Here is a 20,640-nt window from a genome sequence, read left to right as displayed (position 1 = left end):
CTCACGGGCCCAGCCGCTCCGCGGCATGTGGGATCTTCCCGGACCGGGGCACGAACCCGTGTCCCCTGCATCGGCAGGCGGACTCTCAACCACTGCGCCACCAGGGAAGCCCCGGGGTCCCTTTTTTGAGGCAGCCAGCTAGAGCTAGAAGGTGTGCTGGTTTCGGGACTCTGTGAAGCTAGCGAGGATTAAAGCCACCATTAGGAGCTTATGAACACTCTGCTTGATTCAGCTGAGCTAACTGGCAGTTCTCAACCCAGTCGGTATCCTCTGTTCTTACCTGATATTGGGATGCCGGAAAACCAAACGCAGCTGCTTCTGAGCTTTGACTTTAGATGGTTTTTTAAGGGAAGTAAAGAAATCTGCTAGAAAAGGGCATGGGCATTGCGGTGCCAGGCTGACCTGGATTTGAATTCTAGTTCCATCTCTTCCTTGTTCCTACTTATACTTTGCATAAGTAACGTCCCCTTCCTAAATTCTCTTCCTTCTCCGTAAACGGGGGTTTACTGTGGGGATTAAATAAAATATAAATAGAGCACTTCTATGCCTAGCACAGCAGACACACATTAGAGTCTTTTCCTTCCAGTTTCTGAGGGGACTCTTTTTTGGAAGCCCAAATTGGGAGGTCACTTTTGCTCTCCATCTTATGGAGGAAGATGGGGTATCCTTGACTGTTCTCTCTTGAGCTGATGGTTAGATTCCTCCCAGTTTTAATCACACAGAAAGCTAGTGAATCAGACACAGTGAAAGAAAAACATGATCGACAGTGAACAATAGCTCTTTTGCAACAATGAACCAGTTAGGAGGGTTCATTCTCCAGCATCATGTTTTTAAGTCCCAGCTCCAAGCACTTGTTCGGTTAACTTTTTATTTGTATTATTTTTGCAGCCTAATCCTACAACCTTCAGTATCCATACTTTCTTCCCACAGGCTTTACCCTGTACTGAGTAAGGAGGTCATTCCTAACTGCACCACCCACTACTCTGCTTTATCCTTCACCTGAAGGGAACCATGAAGAAAAAGGACTGAGAAGAAAACAGAGAAAGGGTAATTTTTTTCTCTTTTCCTAGGGTCAAGCCGATAAATTACTTTATGTAAGGCAGTGAAGAAATCCAGGCTATGCACAAAACACACCGGGTCTATGTGGCATGCTAGACACAAGTAACAAATATGCTGATTAATGTTAAATTCAGGCTTTCTCCAAAATGGTAGTAAATTCAAGATAAAAATGAGGAAATTTCAGTAACACCAATAGAAGATTATGTGAAAGAACAGAACAGTTATCGCTAGGCTATAAGAAAGGAAAATATTTATTGGAGAATATTTAATATTCGTTTTAAATAGAAGGTAATGCCCTTCCCCATATTTTATAACTCAGTTATTTCCTAATCTCCTTCTCCAGACATGCAATATTTCTTCCCAAGTCTTCAAAACCACCAGGACTTACTTGATGATGCTCTCTGGAATATGGATGCAATCCATCGGGATCAGCCCACTGAGTTCCGATAAGCTACTGACGTATTTAATTTTACTGCTGAACTTTGAACTAGAAAAAAGAAAAGAAAAAAGATATCAGTCGCTCCTCCATCCCCTCTCAGGCTGCCGCCTCTTCTTGAAAATTCTTATCACCTTGTCCCAGCACTCTTACTAAGAAGAATGGCTATATTATTTGAGTAGTTACTATGTGCCAGACACTGTTTTAACTGGGTTATATATATTAACTCTTTTACTTCCTATGATTGATAGCCTAATGAGGCAGATACTATTATCATTCTCTTTTTAAAGATAAGGAAACTTAAAACATACGGCGTTAAGTGTTTGCCCAGATTTCACCTTCAGTAAGTGGCAAAGCCTAGACTTAAACCGGGGCAGCCTGACTGCAGGGTCCACACACTGCATGGCCTCCCGGTGGTTCCTGCCACTCTGAATTGTCACTGGTTTATGGTTTGTTTCCCTTTGTTTGCTTGTTCGTTTTTAGCAAACAAAAATCTTGTCATTAGTTCTTTCAGAATCTACCACGGTTGATATATTTTTAAAATATATATAAACCTGTTTTCCTCTTATTTTTTTAGTTGTACTTTTATTTTAAATACATATATACTTTTTAAAGTTTTAAATCTTGAAAGGTCATTCCAGATGAAACAATGTTCAAAAAACAATGTTCCAATAATCGGATTTGAATGACAGACGGCTTTCATCTCAACGTTGTCATTTTAGATGTGTGTAAATGCATAGAAAACGACTTGCAAGGAGATCCCTGAATTTGCCTCTGGGGAAGGGGGCTGGGTACAAGAGTCGGTAGTTGCTGAAGGAAGAACTTGGTCTTTATAATGATTGATTGGATGTTTTATAAGAAGAAGGAAGGCATTTTTGTATTGTTGGTGTAATAGCAAGCTAATTCTAAAATTATATCATTCCACTTGAAAGGGAATTTGATCAAGCATCAGACTTTCTTGAATGTTCTCCAAAGAAAGGGCCTCCCCAGTCTACTGGGAGGATGCTGTGCCATCTGCCAACTGTACTGTCTTGTGTTCAACTACTGCGTATTCTAATGGGAAGTCTTTTCAAGGTCAGTTCTCCGTACATCTGTCTTTCACATTTTACTCGCAGTTTTGACCCTGGGCCACTGGCTATGACTTGTGAACAACCTTCATCTCCAAAAAGTCACTTCTAGTCGTCCTGATCAGCCTTGGGTGAACACACACTACCAACAATATGCTACCTTAGGCCACTTCCTTCCTCCAGAGTTTTCAAGCTAAATTCAGGTTTTGATGAAAGATGGAGGGGGTGGAATAAAAAGGCAGAGGAAGTTAGTTGTGCAAGGGGGGACACCTCCACACTGGAATGTACAGTTCTCTAAATATGCCTGGGGTATGGTACCTCCTTCTTGGTGTGTTGGTACCTGCTGTTGCCTCTACCTGGCTTTAGCTAGCCAATGCTATTAGTCTTCAAAACTCAACTGGAGGGCACATTCTTCTGGAAAGCCTCTCTCGATGCAGACTCTCAGCCTTCACACTCCACCTGTTACCTTAAAACTCACACTCACCGTGAGTTATCAGCCCTCATCGTGCTTCCTTTGTACCCTGTATTATAGCTGTTTTCTAGTCCTCCTATGTCAGCTGCCAGGCTGTGAACTCCCTGAGGACAGCAACTGAGCTATTTAATTTCTCAGCCTCCAGCACCTAACCCAATGCTTGACACAAACAATTCATTTTAAAAAAAGGCATTTGAGGGGAGAGAGAAAAATTAGGAGTATGGGATTAGCAGATACAAACTACTATATATATAAAATAGATAAACAACAAGGTCCTACTGTGTAACACAGGGAACTATATTCGATATCCCGCAATAAGCCATAATGGAAATACGATATATATTCTTTTTCATATTCAGTTTTATATATATACATATATATATATGTATATATATAAAACTGAATCACTTCACTGTATACCAGAAACTAGCACAACATTGTAAATCAGTTATACTTCAATTTAAAAAATACATGAATTAAAAAAAAAAAAATAGAACTTGCCATATACCTCTATCATAGGTGTTACCCTTTAGCAGTGACAAGACCTATAATACATTTTAGTGACCTCTTTTTTTCAGTTCAAAAAATTGATGACACTGATGTAGACTGATTTACAGAGGGATATTTAAAGAGGGTCTTACATGATGAAATTGTAGAACACGGTGTTTAAGTGCTTGAAACGTGTGTTCTTTAGAATTACGCAGACATTGGGTTCAAAGCCTGAATCTATCATTTCTTGGCTGTGTTACCTTAGACCTGGGGTTGGCAAACCATGGCCAAAGCCAGCTTATGATTTTTTTTTTTTACATCCTTGAGCTACGACTGGTTTTTACATTTTTTAAATGGTTGAAAAATGACCAAAAGAAGAATCTTGTGACATGTAAAAGAGTTCAGAAAATTCGATTTCAGTATTCGTAAATCAAGTTTTATTGGAACACAGCCATACTTATTTATTTACATATTGTCTATGGCTGCTTTTACCCTACCATGGAAGAGCTGAGTGGTTGTGATTAAGACTGTATGGCCCATAACATTGAAAATATTTAATATCCGATCCTTTACAGAATGGCTTTGCTGGCTCCTGCTTTAGACAATTTATTTGACCTCACTGAACCTCAGGGTTTTTTCCTATATAACAGAAATAGTAAGCAGTACCTCCTTCAGAGGACTGTCATTAGGGTTAAATAAAATAATGCATGTAAGCACTCAGTAAAGGTAGGCCATTATTTTACGTGATTTACCACAACACTACTTGCTATAAGATTATTATTTTTGTTGTAATTATGATCTTGAAACGCCCTTCAATAAGTGTTGACTTACAATCTGTTTTCAATACTCTTACCATAACAAGTATTTATCAGGAATATATTTGTTTTATAATTAGAGCTGAATTATTAAACATCAGTGAATCAATATCAATTCTAATGTTTGCTTTTGTACGCATTAAAGTTTATATAAGCTCTTCCTCCTCCCCTGTCAAAGCATTTTCTGCTAATCTTAAAATAAGTGGCTTTTTGTACGTCTTAAAAGCTCATATTATTCTTTAAAGTAATATAACATGGTATGGTAAAGAAATCTTTGCCAGAGGAAAAGTACGTTGAATCCTGCTACTGCTCAGTTTTTGGAAGTAGGGGATGGGAATGCTAAACAAATAAGTGAACAGGGAACAGAAAAGGTGGACTCTGGAAGGCACAGTAAAATCTACATTAAAAAAATATAAAGGATTTTAACCTTTAATTGTTTTCTCCAGAAGTGAAGTGATCAGAATTTTTCTTAGGGATTCATTAATAACTTGGAGATGGAAAAATTTCAGTTTATCTGATTGGTATCCTGACGTTAGGGAAGACATTGTTCTAGTTAGCTGAAGTATAGTTCATTCACAATGTTGTATTAGTTTCAGGCATACAACCTAGTGATTCCCTATTTTTATAGACTGTGTTCCACTGAAGTTATTATAGAATGTCGGCTGTATTCCCTGTGCTGTATAGGCTTGTAGCTTATTTATTTTATACCTAGTTTGTACCTCTGAATTCCATACCCCTATCTTGCCCCTCCCTATTTTATTTAAAGCTCTCTAGGAAACCTGTACTGTCCCTTTCATTTAACTGTCTCATTCTTACTATATAAAAGGCATATCTTAACTTTTCATCACTGAAATGTAAGGTTATACAGCACCCAACACAGAATAGATGATAAACAATATTTACTGATTTGAAGTGAATTTAAACCAAGAAGCCTTATGGGTAATCAAAACAAAGCTCTCAAAATGGCTGCTCAGACTCTTTGCCTACCTTTGGTAACCTACGTGGGATTTGTTCAGAAGAAATAGAACAATTAAGACAAGACCTGGCTTCTGTTTCTGTCCCTGGTGTGTCTTTATTTTCCATTGTTATGTTACTCTACCTCTTTGATTCTCTACCATATACCATATATTACTTTAAAAGTACTATCTGTTCCCTTTTGTAATATGGCATAGAAACCTCACTGTTTTATCTTCTGTGTTTACAGCAAGCAGTATAAAAGTCATGTTTTATAATCACGGGGGGAAAATATTCAGTGCGAAAATATGCTCACTCTTAATTAGAGTCTCTTGCTGGGTAGTCCAAAGTATATTTTCAGGAAAGGCAGAGGCAAACATATTTTCCTACTCTCTCGGTTTATGAATTTTTGTTCAGAAGACAATGAATACATATTTTTAAAAACTAGTACGTTTACTTTCACTACGATAATGACCATACCTTATAAAAGGTCGTGTAATTGCAAGGATTGTTCTGATGAACCAAGATGGATGAACAATGATGAATGATTTTAAGTTCTTCCGCAACCTATTGTGAAAAGAAAAAAAAATTACTCATAACCTATTCTGTTTGTTTGTTTGTTTGTTTTTTGCGGTACGCAGGCCTCTCACTGTTGTGGCCTCTCCCGTTGCGGAGCACAGGCTCCGTGGCCATGGCTCACGGGCCCAGCCGCTCCGCAGCATGTGGGATCATTCCCGGACCGGGGCACGAACCCGTGTCCCCCTGCGTCGGCAGGCAGACGCTCAACCAGTGCGCCACCAGGGAAGCCCACTCATAACCTATTTTGAGTGGGAGTTAAAACAGAAAGTATATCCCCAAATAAGAATATATATATATGATATTAGGGAATTCTATGTAAGTTACTGTTATCTGGTAGGAAGGTATAGAATGGCGTGATCAATAAAACGAATGCCTTTTGAATAATTTGAAACATGCGTAATTCAAACCTCAGTTTCCCATAAGAATAAATGTAAAATAGACTTTTTGTATTCTTGGAGTGCATAAATCTATAACCATATGGCATGTTTTTGTTTAATGATGTTTTTCATTTTTGTCAGCATTATTTTTACTGTTTTGAAATGAATACACTCTTACTAGCAACTTAGCCAATTTGTTCTACTGAGCCTGGGTTTCTTCTTCTGTAGAGTGAAAATGGTAACAGTATATCATGTGGTCGTTTGGCCTTCAGATAATCATTTTAACGTTTTGTACATTCGGGCATATTTTTCAGCATTAGCAGTGCTACTTGATGTATGTTTAGATGATTAATGGATTTTAGTTGCTATAACAGGACACTCACATGTTGCTTTACAGGGAGCCACATCTGAGGGGAAGCCACACATATGGAAGACATCATAAATTTGTATGCTTATTATGACAATTTTCCTGTAGATGGCAATAACGTGTTTGGTTCTAATAAAACCAGTATGGATAGAAGTGACGTATCTTGAGGAAGGGGCACACAAAGGCACCATATGGGCCAGAATTAACAGTGAATGTTGAAATAAGAGCAGTAGGATTGCCTAAGTCACAACAGTCCTAGTGCACAAAAATGGCCGCAAGGTTACATGATACTAGTAAAGAATCATGGACTTTGGCTTATCCGCCCAAATTGCACCTCCATATGGCAACAGCATATGGATATTTAAAATACTTGTTGCTAAGTTTGAGATTACAACATTTAACAAAATCTGGGGAAGATCTGCTTTATTTCAAATTTGGGGCATCAAGTGACACTTATTAATATTTTTATAATTTATTATCTCAAATCAGCATTAATTCAATGTTCCTAAATTGTGATCGCATCTTTGGTAAATTGAAAGGTCACTGGAGATGGGAGTCACTGAGGAAGTCAAAATAGTGATTAGATTATGGAGCCCACATACCGTCTGTCAATCATCTGGTAGCATTTCTTCATCCAGCCTAGCCCTGGCATCCTCCGTCTTGGGGTTGCACCGTTCAAGTACACAATCATATAGTCTTCAGCTACCATCAGCTCTAATGTACTTATTACATATCTGATCACAGGAAGAAAGATAAGTGTTTTCAGTTCCCACAGGAAAGAGTTCATCTTATTTCACCATAATTATATAACATTTAAATTACAGGGTGCATGATATTTAAGAAAGGTTGCACATATTCCCTCTTCAGCTTGAGAAGAATGCAGTTACCTAAGATCAATTCTCTGAGAGTATTACTCATTTATTTGCACAGTTATCTTTTTTTCATTTTTTTTTAAATGCAGGTACACTTGAAAAATGTGTAGGTTAGAAACCTGACTTTCAAAAATGTCAGCAATGTTATTATATACTAAGGGCAAGTCAGATTAAATAAAGGCAGATATAAATGAGGTCAGGTTATCATCAGTTGGCTAAGAACATGTTATCAGAGAACAAAAATAATACTTCACCCAAAGGAAATGTTACAGAATTTTAAAATGCAGACCAGACTGTGTTCGTTTTGTTTTCCATTCATTCTACAGACAAAACAGCCCCTCTAAAGCTTTTGGTCTCTTGAGCAATTTTCCTTGACACAGATTTCATCAACTTTTAATCAAAGGCTTAGAATAGTCTACATCATCTATTTCCCTTTATTAAAGATGCCCTATCTGCCATCGCATGCCCGCAGACATTAACTGAAAACATTTTGTTGTAAATATCACTCACAGGAAAAGATTTTCCATGACATAGTGGTAATCCGCCCGACTGCTGTCTGGCAGAAAACAGGCAGCAAACACAATGATGGCATTTAGGCCATCCCCGTAGTATCCTAGAGGACAAACAAAAAGACATTTGTAACCAACTGAAAGCTCTTAACAAGATATTTAACCTAAAGGATAAATCTGGAAGCCTTGGCTAGAGTGTGTATGTGCATGTATTAGGTATATCTTTAAATGAGTATTATATAGACTATACTTCTGTAAGTATATACACATATAATTATCTTTCAGTGGTTAAGATGTAAGTTATATAGATTCTTAAATAGTGTGAATATATTTGCATATATAGGGTGTCCATGTATTATGGATGATTATATGTGTTGTACACAGTCATAAGTGTGTTAGAAGTATTCAACTTATCAAAAGATGGTGGGGCAACACTTTTTGACTTAAGGGCATCTAATTTATATAATAAAAAAGCTAATTTATATAACACTGTCTCTTTTAATGGCTAAGAAAGAGGTTCTCTTTTATCCTCTTTAGTTCATCCTAGTTGTAGCAAGCCTGTGTTCCTTGAAAGCCCATCTTTGAAATTCGTGGCAAGGGTTGGTCAGGTCTCCACAGGTTTGTCTCTGGAATCTCAATGTACTGTATTTTTATTTTTTAATATCCCTTTTTAAACATTTGTGATTTGTGTCATATAACATAGTTCTGGACTTCAGAAACATTAAAGACATTTCCTCAAAGCTTTGAGTAGGAGGACAGGACACACCCTCAAGCCTGATCAGAATTCAGTGTGTTTCATTTTTTCAGAACTCTAAATACCCTTCTGGTGATTACAAGGCAGTAAAATACTGGCTGGATATAGATTTGGACGGGCTTGACTCTTGAAAAGCAGTTTAATAAGATGTTCTCTACAAGGATAGAGAGTATGACTCTACCACAAAAGAGGTGGGGGAAGAAAGTGATACCAACTACAAATACATCAAATTATGGGTTTGCGTATATTACTAATTTGAGGTTGCTGTAGACAATGTTTATGCTACGTATCTTAGAAGATGCTACCTACATAAGTATATACCTGATGCAACACATATTTGCAAAACAGGATTGGAATGGCTTCCTTCTGGATTGTTTGCTTTAGTCCCATCTTTTCCGAAATGCAGGTATTTACTAACTTTTTTTTTTAGAATGTGGTACGAAGGAAAATGGCAGGAGATATATGTTAATATAAGAAGTGTTTGTTCCACAAACCGTTTCATTTAGGAAGAGCCATAACTGAATAGAAATCCGCAAAGGATAGGATCAGTGTCACTAAGCCACCCTAACACCACAAAAATACGCAGTTCAGGCTCAGCACAATGAAAAAGAGTTCATTAAAAGAAAAAAATAGGTGTAATGGATCCCTCTTAAAAACAAGTACAAAAGTATTCTTCTGAGAGACACCAGGAAAGGCAGAGACAGGATGGCAGAGTAGAAGGACTTGAGCTCACCTCCTCACACGAAAACACCAAAATCACAACTAACTGCTGAACAACCTTTGACAAAAAAGACTCAACCCTAACACAAAAAGATATACACCCAAAGACAAAGAGGAAGCCACAATGAGATGGTAGGAGGGGATCTTTCGTGATATAATCAAATCTCTCACTGGAAAATAATCATATCACAGAGGTTCTCCCACAGGAGTGAGAGTTCTGAGGCCCACATCAGGCTCCCCAGCCTGGGGGCCTGGCATTGGGTGGAGGATCCCTCAGGCATTTGGCACTTTTAAGGCCAGTGGGGCTTTAGCACAGCAGCTCCACAGGACTGGGGGAAACAGAGACTCCACTCTTGGAGGGCACACACAAGGTTTAATGTGCACTGGGGCCCAGGGCAGAGCAGTGACTCCACAGAGCCTGGGCCAGACCTACCTGCGCATCTTGGAGGGTCTACTGGGGAGGGGGGAAATTGGCTGTGGCTCACTGTGGGGGCAAGGACACTGGTGGTGGACACCCCAGGGAACACCCATTGGCGTGAGCTCTCCTGAAGGTTGCCAGTTTGGGACCTGGCCCCACCCAACAATCTGTAGGCTCCAGTGCTGGGACACCTCGGTCCAAACAACCAACAGGGTGGGAAACAGAGCCCCACCCATCAGCAGACAGGCTGCCTAAAGTCGTCCTGAGCCAACAGCCGCCTATATATATATACACCACTTAACCTGGCCCTGCCCATTAGAGGGACAAGACCCAGCTCCACCCACCAGTGGGCAGGCACCAGTCCCTCCCATCAGAAAGCATGCACAAGCCCCTGGACCAACCTCACCCACCGGGGGTAGACACCAGAACCAAGAAGAATTACAGTCCTGCAGCTGGAGGAACAGAGACCACAAACACAAAAAGTTAAGACACAATGGATGGCAAAGAAATATGTCCCAGATGAAGGAACAAGATAAAACCCCAGAAGAACAACTAAGTGAAGTGGAAATAGGCAATCTACCCAAAAAAGAATTGAGTAGTGATAGTAAAGATGATCCAAGATCTCAGAAAAAGAATGGAGGGCACAGACTGAGAGGATACAAGAAACAGTACACTTCACAGTACAACAAGTGAAGTGAAAAATGTGCCAGAAGAAATCAGTAGCAGAATAAATGAGGCAGAAGAACAAATAAGTGAGCTGGAAGACAGAATGGTGGAAAATCACTGCCATGGAAACGAGGACAGTCTGAGAGACCTCTGCGACAACATTAAACGCACCAACATTCGCATTATAGGGATCCCAGAAGGAGAATAGCGAGAGAAAGGGCCTGAGAAAATATCTGAAGAGATAATAGCCAAAAACTTCCCCTAACATGAAAAAGGAAACACTCAAGTCCAGGAAGTGCAGAGCCCCATACAGGATAAATCTAAGAAGGAACATACCAAGAGACATAATAATCAATTGACAAAAATTAAAGACAAAGAAAAAATATTAAAAGCAACAAGGGAAAAGCAACAAATAACATACAAGGGAATCCCCATAAGGTTATCGGCTGAACTTTCAGCAGTCTAGAAGGGAGTGGCATGATATACTTAAAATGATGAAAGGGGAAAACCTACAACCAAGAATACTCTACCCAGCAAGGCTCTCATTGAGATTTGACAGAGAAATCAAAAGCTTTACAGACAACCAAAAGCTAAGAGAATTCAGCACCACCAAACCAGCTTTACAACAAATGCTAAAGGAACTTCTCTCAGCAAAAAAGAAAAGGCCACAACTAGAAACAAGAAAATTACAAACGGGAAAGCTCACCAGTAAAAAGCAAACAATAGTAAAGGGTAGGAAATCACCCACAAGATGAAAAACCAGCAATCGTGAGAAGAGGAGAGTACACATGCAGGATGTTGGAAATGCATTTGAAATTAAAGAGACTAGCAACTTTAAACAATCTTGTATATATATAGACTGCTATAATCGAAACTTATGGTAACTGCAAACCAAAAATCAACAATAGGTTAACACAAAAAAAAGAAAAAGCAATCCAAACACAACTCTAAAGATAGTCATCAAATCACAAGATAACAAAAGAGGGAGGGAATAAAAAAGACCTACAAAAGCAAATCCAAAACAATTTAACAAGATGGCAATAAGAACTCACATATCAATAATTACCTTAAATGTAAATGGATTAAATGTCCCAACCAAAAGACATAGACTGGGGCTTCCCTGGTGGCGCAGTGGTTGAGAGTCCTCCTGCTGATGCAGGGGACACGGGTTCGTGCCCCGGTCCGGGAAGGGCCCACATGCCGCAGAGCAGCTAGGCCCGTGAGCCATGGCCTCTGGGCCTGCACGTCCAGAGCCTGTGCTCCGCAACGGGAGAGGCCACAACAGTGAGAGGCCCGTGTACCACAAAAAAAAAAAAAAAAAAAAAAAAAAAAAAAAGACGTAGACTGGCTGAATGGATACAAAAACAAGACCCGTATATGTTCTGTCTACAACTGACCCACTTCAGATCTAAGGACACATACAGACTGAAAGTGAGGGGATGGGAAAAGGTATTCCATGGAAATGGAAATCAAAAGAAAGCTGGAGCAGCAATACTGATATCAGACAAAATAGACTTTAAAATAAAGACTGTTACAAGAGAGAAAGAAGGACACTACATAATGATCAAGGGACCAATCCAAGATATAAAAATTGTAAATACATATACAAATCCAATGTAGGAGTGCCTCAATATATAAGGCAAATGCTAACAGCCATTTCTCCTAAAAGGAGAAATTGACTGTAGCACAATAATAATGGGAGACTTGGTGGGAGGGAGGGAGATGCAAAAGGGAAGAGATATGGGGATATATGTATAGCTGATTCACTTTTTTATAAAGCAGAAACTAACACACCATTGTAAAGCAATTATACTCCAATAAAGATGTTAAAATGAATAATAATAATGGGGGACTTTAACACCCCTCTTACATCAATGGACAGATCATCCAGATAGAAAATCAATAAGGAAACACAGGCCTTAAATGACACATTAGATCAGATGGACTTAATTGATATTTATAGAATATTCCATCCAAAAGCAGCAGGATACACATTCTTCTTATGTGCACATGGAGCATTTTCCAGGATACATCACATGCTGAGCCACAAAACAAGCCTCAGTAAATTTGAGAGAACGGAAATCATATCAAGCAATTTTCTCTGACCACATTGCTATGATATTAGAAATAAACTACAAGGAAAAAAACTGTAAAAAAAAAAAAAAAAAAAAAAAAACAAACGTGGAGGCTAAACATATGTTATTAAATGACCAATGGATGACTGAAGAAATCAGAGGAAATCAAAACCTAGTGACAAATGAAACGAAAACACAATGATCAAAACCTATGGGACGCAGCAAAAGCAGTTCTAAGAGGGAAGTTTATAGCAATATAGTCTTACCTCAGGAAACAAGAAGAGTCTCAAACAACCTAACCTTACACCTAAAGCAACTAGAGAAAGAAGAACCAAAAAAACACAAAGTTAGCAGAAGGAAAGAAATCGTAAAGATCAGTGCAGAAATAAATGAAATAGAGAAGAAGAAAACAATAGCAAAGATGAATGAAACTAAAAGCTGGTTCTTTGAGAAGACAAACAAAATTGATAAGCCTTTAGCCAGACTCATGAAGAAAAAAAGGGAGTACTCAAATCAATAAAATTAGAAATGAAAAAGAAGTTACAACTGACACCACAGAAATACAAAGGAACATAAGAGACTACTACAAGCAACTGTATGCCAAGAAATTGGACAACCTGGAAGAAATGGACAAATTCTTAGAAAGGTACTATCTCCCAAGACTGAATCAGGAAGAAGTAGAAAATATGAACAGACCAGTCACAAGCACTGAAATTGAAACTGTGATTTAAAAATGCCCAACAAACAAAAGTGCAGGGCCAGAAGGCTTCACAGGCGAATTCTATAAAACATTTACGGAAGAGTTAACACCTATTCTTTGAAACTCTTCCAAAAAAGTCAAAGAGGAAGGAACAGTCCCAAACTCATTCTATGAGGCCACCATCATACGAGACAAAGATACCAGAAAAAAAGAAAATTACCAGCCAATATCACTGATGAACATAGATGCAAAAATCCTCAACAAAATACTAGCAAACAGAATCCAACAGCACATTAAAAGGATCATACACCATGACTGAGTGGGATTTATCCTAGGGATGCAAGGAGTTTTCAATATACACAAGTAAATCACTGTGATAAACCACATTAACAAACTGAATAATAAAAACCATATGATCCTCTCAATTGATGCAGAAACAGCTTTTGACAAAATTCAACACCAATTTATGATAAAAACTCTCCAGATAGTGAGCATAGAGGGAACCCACCTCAACATAATAAAGGCCATATATGAAAAACCCAGTCAACATCATACTCAATGGTGAAAAGCTGAAAGCATTTCCTCTAAGATCAGGAGCAAGACAAGGATGTCCACTCTTGCCACTCTTACTCAACATAGTTTTGGAAGTCCTAGCCATGGCAATCAGAGAAGAAAATGAAATAAGAGGAATCTAAATTGGAAAAGAAGAAGTAAAACGGTCACTGTTTGCAGATGACATGATACTATACATAGGAAATCCTAAATTTGCTGCCAGAAAACTACTAGAGCTCATCAATGAATCTGGTAAGGTTGCAGGATACAAAATTAATACACAGAAATCTGTTACATTTCTATACACTAACAATGAAAGATCAGAAAGAGAAATTCAAGAAACAATTCCACTTACCATTGCATCAAAAAGAATAAAATACCTAGGAATAAACCTGCCTAAGGAGGCAAAAGACCTGTACTCTGAAAACTGTAAGATGCTGATGAAAGACAGTGAAGATGACACAAACAGGTGGAAAGATATACCATGTTCTTGGATTGGAAGAATCAATATTGTCAAAATGACTATACTACCCAAGGCAATCTACAGATTCAGTGCTATCCCTATGAAATTACCATGGGCATTTTTCACAGAAGTAGAGAAAAAAATTTTTAATTTGTATAGAAACACAGAAGACCTCAAATAGCTAAAGCAATCCTCAGAAAGAAAAATGAAGCTGGAGGAATCAGTCTCCCTGGCTTCAGACTATACTACAGAGCTACAGAATCAAAACAGTATGGTACTGACATGAAAACAGAAATATAAATCAATGGAACAGGACAGAAAGCCCAGAAATAAACCCACACACCTATGATCAATTAATCTACAACAAAGGAGGCAAGAATATACAATGGAGAAAAGACAGTCTTTTCAGTAGTGGTGCTGGGAAAACCAGACAGCTACATATGAAAGAATGAAATTAGAACATTCTCTAACACCATACACAAAATGGATTAAAGATCTAAATGTAAGACCAGATACTATAACACTCTTAGAGGAAATCATAGGCAGAACACTCTTTGACATAAACCGTAGCAATATCTTTTTGGATCCACCTCCTAGAGTAATGAAAATAAAAACAAAAAAATCAAATGGGAACTAATCAAACTTAACAAGCTTTTGCACAGCAAAGGAAACCATAAACAAAATGAAAACACAACCCACAGAATGGGAGAATATATTTGCATATGAAGTGACTGACAAGGGATTAATCCCCAAAATATACAAACAGCTCATGCAGCTCATTATCCAATAAACAAACAATCCAATCAAAAAATGGGCAGAAGCTCTAAATAGACATTTCTCCAAAGAAGATATACAGATGGCCAAAAAGCACATGAAAAGATGTTCAACAAAGCTAGTTATTAGAGAAATGCAAATCAAAACTACAATGAGGTATCACCTCACACTGGTCAAAATGGCTAGCATCAAAAAGTCTACAATAAATGCTGGAGAGCGTGCAGAGAAAAGGGAGCCCTTCTACACTGTTGGTGGAAATGTAATTTGATACAGCCACTATGGAGAACAGTATGCAGGTTCCTTAAAAAACTAAAAATTGAACTACCATATGACCCAGCAATCCCATTCCTGGGCATATATGCAGAGAAAAACATAATTTGAAAAGATGCATTCATCCCAATATTCATTGCAGCAGTATTTACAGTAGCCAAGACATGAAAACAATCTAAATGTCCATCGACAGAGGAATGGATAAAGAAGATGTGGTACATATATACAATGGAATATTACTCAGCCTTAAAAGGAATGAAGTAATGCCATTTGCAGCAACATGGGTAGCCCTAGAGATTATCATACTAAGTGAAGAGAAAGACAGAGACAGAGAAAGACAAGTATTATATCACTTATATGTGGAATATAACAAAAATGATAAATGAAGTTATTTACATAACAGAAATAGAATCACAAACTTTGAAAACAAACTTATAGTTTCCAGAGGGGAAATGGGGAGGGGGGGGGCGATAAAATTAGGAGTTTGGGGTTAACACATACATACTACCATATATAAAATAGGTCATCAACAAGGACCTACTGTATAGCACAGAGAACTCTACTCAATATTCTGTAATAACCTATATGGGAAAAGAATCTGAAAAAGAACGGATATATGTATATGTACAATTGAATCATGCTGAAACTAACACATCACTCCTGAAACTAACACAACATTGCAAATCAGCGATACACTAATATCTAATAAAAATTAGATTAAAAAAATAAAAAATTTTATAAAAGCATCCTTTCAAAAGCATCTTTCTAAATGTAGCTGTCTGACTCCAGGGTGTCAGGATAATTGCAAGATTATGACGCTCAGTTACTTTGAGTTTTCTATTTCTGGAGAATTTCTAAGACTACGTTGTTGTCGTTTTTTAAAGGAAAGACTGAGGTTTATAAACAGTACTTCAGAAGTCATCCTAAATGGCAATTCACAATGGCAATTGTGTTACTGCTGTCTGTCCTTGGCATGTTGTAGTAGCACGTTGGCTTGGGTTTATTTAACCAAAGGAATACTCAACGGTCAACTTACCACTTCCTGATCAATGACTAAGCTGGGATTGTCTCTTTCTATAAAAAAAAAAATCACTGAAATTGACAAATGATGATGGATTTTGCATTTTGGGGCAGAGGATTTGTAGGAAGGGAAGAAGAGGCAAAAGAAAGAGGAGGAGAGGAGGAGATGTAGCGTGTAAGGAAGGAAAGAGAAAAAGATTTCCTCGTGAAAGTTTTCTTCTAAATCAAGAGCAGGTGCCGTTGTTGTCAGGCTTTGGAGCTATTCCAGATAGCAACTGCTGGCAAAGTGTAATAACGTGAATGAACAGGACCATTTTGCATTTTGTTCCTCGCCAGTGTCTCCAAAGGGGTCAGCTAACCTAATTTCTACGCTAAATATGCAGCTGACTCAAGTGAAGTTGCCTGTCGGCAAACGCAGAATTCACAGTGAAGTTTCGCTTTTTAACACATGTATTTTATCAGACTCTCTTCTCAGTAACGGTGAGGTGAATTCAGGGTGTGTGTGCTGAGGTGCATGAGCTATCCCACCGTGGTGTCGCCTGAGACCCTCGGAAGCAACGATGCAAACCTTACCTGAGGGAGAACAGAGAGGCATGAAAGGGACGTAACACAAGTTTGCTGGCCAGCAAATGGAATGGAGAGAGAAGGAAAGATACCACAGTCGCAACCAAGACATACACACACACACACCAGCCTGCAACTCTTCTCATCCTTTCCAGGGTCATTTGTCCAGCAACACTGCAGAGAAGGTTACCTGAGTCTCCTATAATGAAATAAGAGAAGTAAAAACACAAGACAGGAAACGCCTCATTACAATGCTTTGGTGTGACTGGCCTTGGTTATCTAATTGTGTTCTCTGCTTCAGGCTCAAAAATGCCAATTCTGGCCTCAGAGTGACCCCTCACTGTTGGCTAATCCAAACCACCCAGACTTCGTTTTCTTTGCTTTTCTACTTAAGCAGATGGCAGGGATATTACTCATGGGCTCACAGGAGGTGACATGGCTTTGAGATCATCCTTTCTTGACTGATGAAGTAACTGAGGCCCAGGGGAGTTAAGTGATGTACCAAGATCACAGACTAATCAGTGGCCAAGACAGGTCTTGAACCCTATTCTTCCACATTGTGGACAGGGCCTCTGGCCATAGCTCATGTGGAGGTCAGTAGAGCTGAAGGCTGAAATATTTGTTCAAATCCTGGTCTCACACACAGATGTTCCCAGCTGGTGTGGACACTCTTGCAGCAAACTTAAGCAGCGCTTTTCATCACCCCCATCTTGCAGTCGTGCTGCCCAGAGCACCTAACAGCCGGCACTTCCCTACTGGCCTGAGTGGGATAACTTCCTCACAGCAAAATGCAAGACACCAAAACAACATCTCTGTTCACTCTGGAGTGCTGCTTTTTAAAATGCTCATCAGAAGCCAGGATGACAAACTCAGTGGACTGGTAACTAGGGAGCGTGACTTTCTCAGATCATTGAGGTCTGAGAAAGTGGTATGAGCTTCTAAGACAGCAGACAAAGCTTTGGCAAATTCAGAAGTAACATGTGAACTGTCTTTACCTCCCGAGCAAAAAAGCTGGTCAGGGCGTAGGAAGAGGTGGCATCTCCCTAACATTCCGGTGGGTGCAGCCGGAGGCACATTCATGCAAGCCAGCACCTGGAGAAGGCCGAGGCGGAGCCAGGGAGAGGAGAGGTGGCCTTCTCTCTCCAACAAACCAGACAGTTACCCAGACAAAAAAGGAGCTCACAACACAGAAAGGGGAGGAGCAGATGCCAAGGGGAGGAGGTGGTGGGGATGGAGGGCACAGCAAACCAGGTTATCCCTGAGATATCGGGTGTTTTCACAAAGAATGTGACAGGCGGAAGCAGTGGCTTTTTCTGACCCGGGTGTGCTGATGAAAATCACTCTCTCCTGATTCAGGCAACAGAACGATGGGCTCAACCCACCCATCCAACCCGCCTAACTTCACTGTGGATGAAAGCATAAGCAGGTGAGTCTGCTGGGGTAACGAGATAACTTAGCCTTATAATAACAGGCTAAGTTATCTCTTGTGAAGCCGTGAGCCTGCCTGCTTCACAACAAAGGGACTTCTAATTTATGACCTGAATGGTAAAAATGTACAGGGACTGTCACTGCATGACAGACTTTGACAGACTTTTCTATATATCTTGTACTTTTTGGAATGAGCATAGGCTATTTTATAGTCATGTTTTGTTTTGTTTTGTTTTCTAAAAGGCAAACAAACCAAAAATACCTGATGGCTGGTGCAAAGGAGATGTGACCTTCTGGGGAGATCTGGACGATGTTCAGATTGTGGTTTTCATTAGAACAACAACAGGATTGACTCTATGGCCAGCTGTCTGTCATTTTCAGCAAGATTAGGCCTGCTCTCATTCCAAAGGGCTGTGGGGAAAGTCTCCCTTAGAGGAGCTATCACTGGGCCATATAACCATTCCAGGGCAAGCGGTGAGAAAGGAAGGTCAGGGCCGGGGACACCTATGGGCATGTTCCTTCACTACCATGGGTGGGGGCCCTGGGGGGTCCTGATACTTCCATGGAGGTAGCAATGCATGGGGAAAATCTGTGGTGAAGGGAAGTTGGAGGGAAAAGGCAAAACATTCTTCTGCTTGTTAGAAAACCAAAGCTCCGGGTTTAATGCAGCGCCAAGACACTTACTTCCCTGTCCTCGATAAGGAAGACAGAACAATTGCCTTGTCAGCTTATACTTTTCCTGGAAGAGCTGAGTGGTTAGGGTGGGGCGTCAGGACTGCAGGGAAGTTGTGCATGCAGCAGAAAAAGCCAAAAAGCCATTTATGGATTCTGAAGTTGACAACGTTCAATGTGTCGCTTGAGCTCGTGATTTTTTTTTGTGAGTCCCAAATTAATCAAGGCTCCTGGAGCTCCAAGAAAGCGGTGAAAATACAAAAGAGCCTTTTCTCTCCCTTGTCCCTTATGAAACAGGTGGAGATCTTGGCTGGAGTGGGCTGTTGTCATAGATGTGTCCATTACATCTATGCCTATGTCATAGGCATAGATGTAATGGAGTTTATAGAAAAGCAAACTTCAGCTAGGGAGAAAAAAAGGACCAGGCTAAGACTAAAAAGATTTCCTAAAGCTTCTGAAGAGGATTCCAAAGATTGGTCTGGAATTAAAAGCACCTCTTACTGCAGGCCATGTAGAAAACAGACTTGAAAACAATTCAGTTAAACCCTACAACATATGAATTCCAAACACACTATTAAATTGGACAACTATGGCTTTCAAGAAATTTGCACAGAAGAGGATAGCTATCAGGTATGCAGTGCGAAAGGCATTTTTCACATTGGAAAGTTACTTTTGCATAGTAAGCTTTCCAGTGTTCATTGAATCGAGTATGAAATAATACGCTCAGCTCTACAGTGCCCTGAACGTTGACTGCCTGATAGGGTCCTGGGAGGTCATGCTGCAGAGAACCCTAGTTTTGTTTTCTTATAAAAACTGTATGGCCGCCCCGCTGCTTGCTTCCCAGGTTTGCAGAGCTCACCTACCTCCATGAGAAATGACTCTCCTGTAGGGCTCGATGACCTTCATGTCAATCCGCTGCTCCTGTTCTCCAATCACCACGGTCCTCCACAGCCGGTTGTCCTCTCGCTCCTCTTCTGCCGTATATTCCGGAATAGACTCTGACTCTTGGCCAGAATCTTTGTTGGCTGTGTGATCCTCTGGAAATGAAGCATAGAGCAGGGATAAAGAAGAAAGACCTCCACAGGTGAGGCAGTTCAGCAACTAGCGACCTCCTGGCAGAGTCAACCCGAGCTCCCTGTTCTGTACAACTCTGATAGAGCTTGACACCATCCTGATCACATAAAGGACACTCAGTAAAGTCTTATTGATTGACTGACTGAACAACAACGGAGGGTGGGGATAGGAAAAGAGCTAGAGCTGTCTTGTGTCTGCAGTGGTCCAAGGGGGCATAGGCTGGTGCTAACTCATCTCGATCCTATAAGCTGTAGACTGCAGGTCTTTCTGATGGGGTGAAAGGCTATTCATCAGGCCCTATTTTCCTTGCACCACATTTCTTGGTGTATCCTGAGTGCTCAGAGTGTTTTGGGGGCCCTCAGCTCAGTATCTTGACGATACCGCCAGCCTAGACCCCCACTCTAAGACTCCTACAGTGGGGTTGCATCCCCTTGTCTACTGGGAGTGCATCTGGACATTAATTCGATATTACTTCCTATACATTTTTCAAAATA

At 39.8% G+C, this 20,640-nt stretch overlaps 1 protein-coding gene and 1 long non-coding RNA gene across 2 annotated transcripts in view; one reads left to right on the top strand and one right to left on the bottom strand.

Moving 5' to 3' along the window:
• The window catches only part of PRUNE2 (prune homolog 2 with BCH domain), a 272,571-nt gene that overhangs the window by 17,147 nt on the left and 234,784 nt on the right, over positions 1 to 20,640 (bottom strand). The window contains exons 12-17 of the mRNA XM_032634319.1: positions 19,936 to 20,109; positions 17,163 to 17,171; positions 7,998 to 8,100; positions 7,218 to 7,349; positions 5,773 to 5,859; positions 1,448 to 1,546 (exon numbers count right to left, since the gene is read on the bottom strand). Coding sequence (XP_032490210.1) covers positions 1,448 to 1,546; positions 5,773 to 5,859; positions 7,218 to 7,349; positions 7,998 to 8,100; positions 17,163 to 17,171; positions 19,936 to 20,109 — 604 coding nt within the window. The remainder of the gene's footprint in view (positions 1 to 1,447; positions 1,547 to 5,772; positions 5,860 to 7,217; positions 7,350 to 7,997; positions 8,101 to 17,162; positions 17,172 to 19,935; positions 20,110 to 20,640) is intronic.
• Positions 933 to 20,048, top strand: LOC116755226. Its single transcript, XR_004350280.1, has 3 exons — positions 933 to 1,047; positions 18,329 to 18,398; positions 19,917 to 20,048. It is a non-coding gene; the product is annotated as an uncharacterized LOC116755226 (long non-coding RNA).

This window comes from Phocoena sinus, chromosome 6 (assembly GCF_008692025.1).
Source record: "Phocoena sinus isolate mPhoSin1 chromosome 6, mPhoSin1.pri, whole genome shotgun sequence".
NCBI lineage: Eukaryota > Metazoa > Chordata > Mammalia > Artiodactyla > Phocoenidae > Phocoena > Phocoena sinus.
This window is presented reverse-complemented; position numbering and strand designations above follow the sequence as displayed.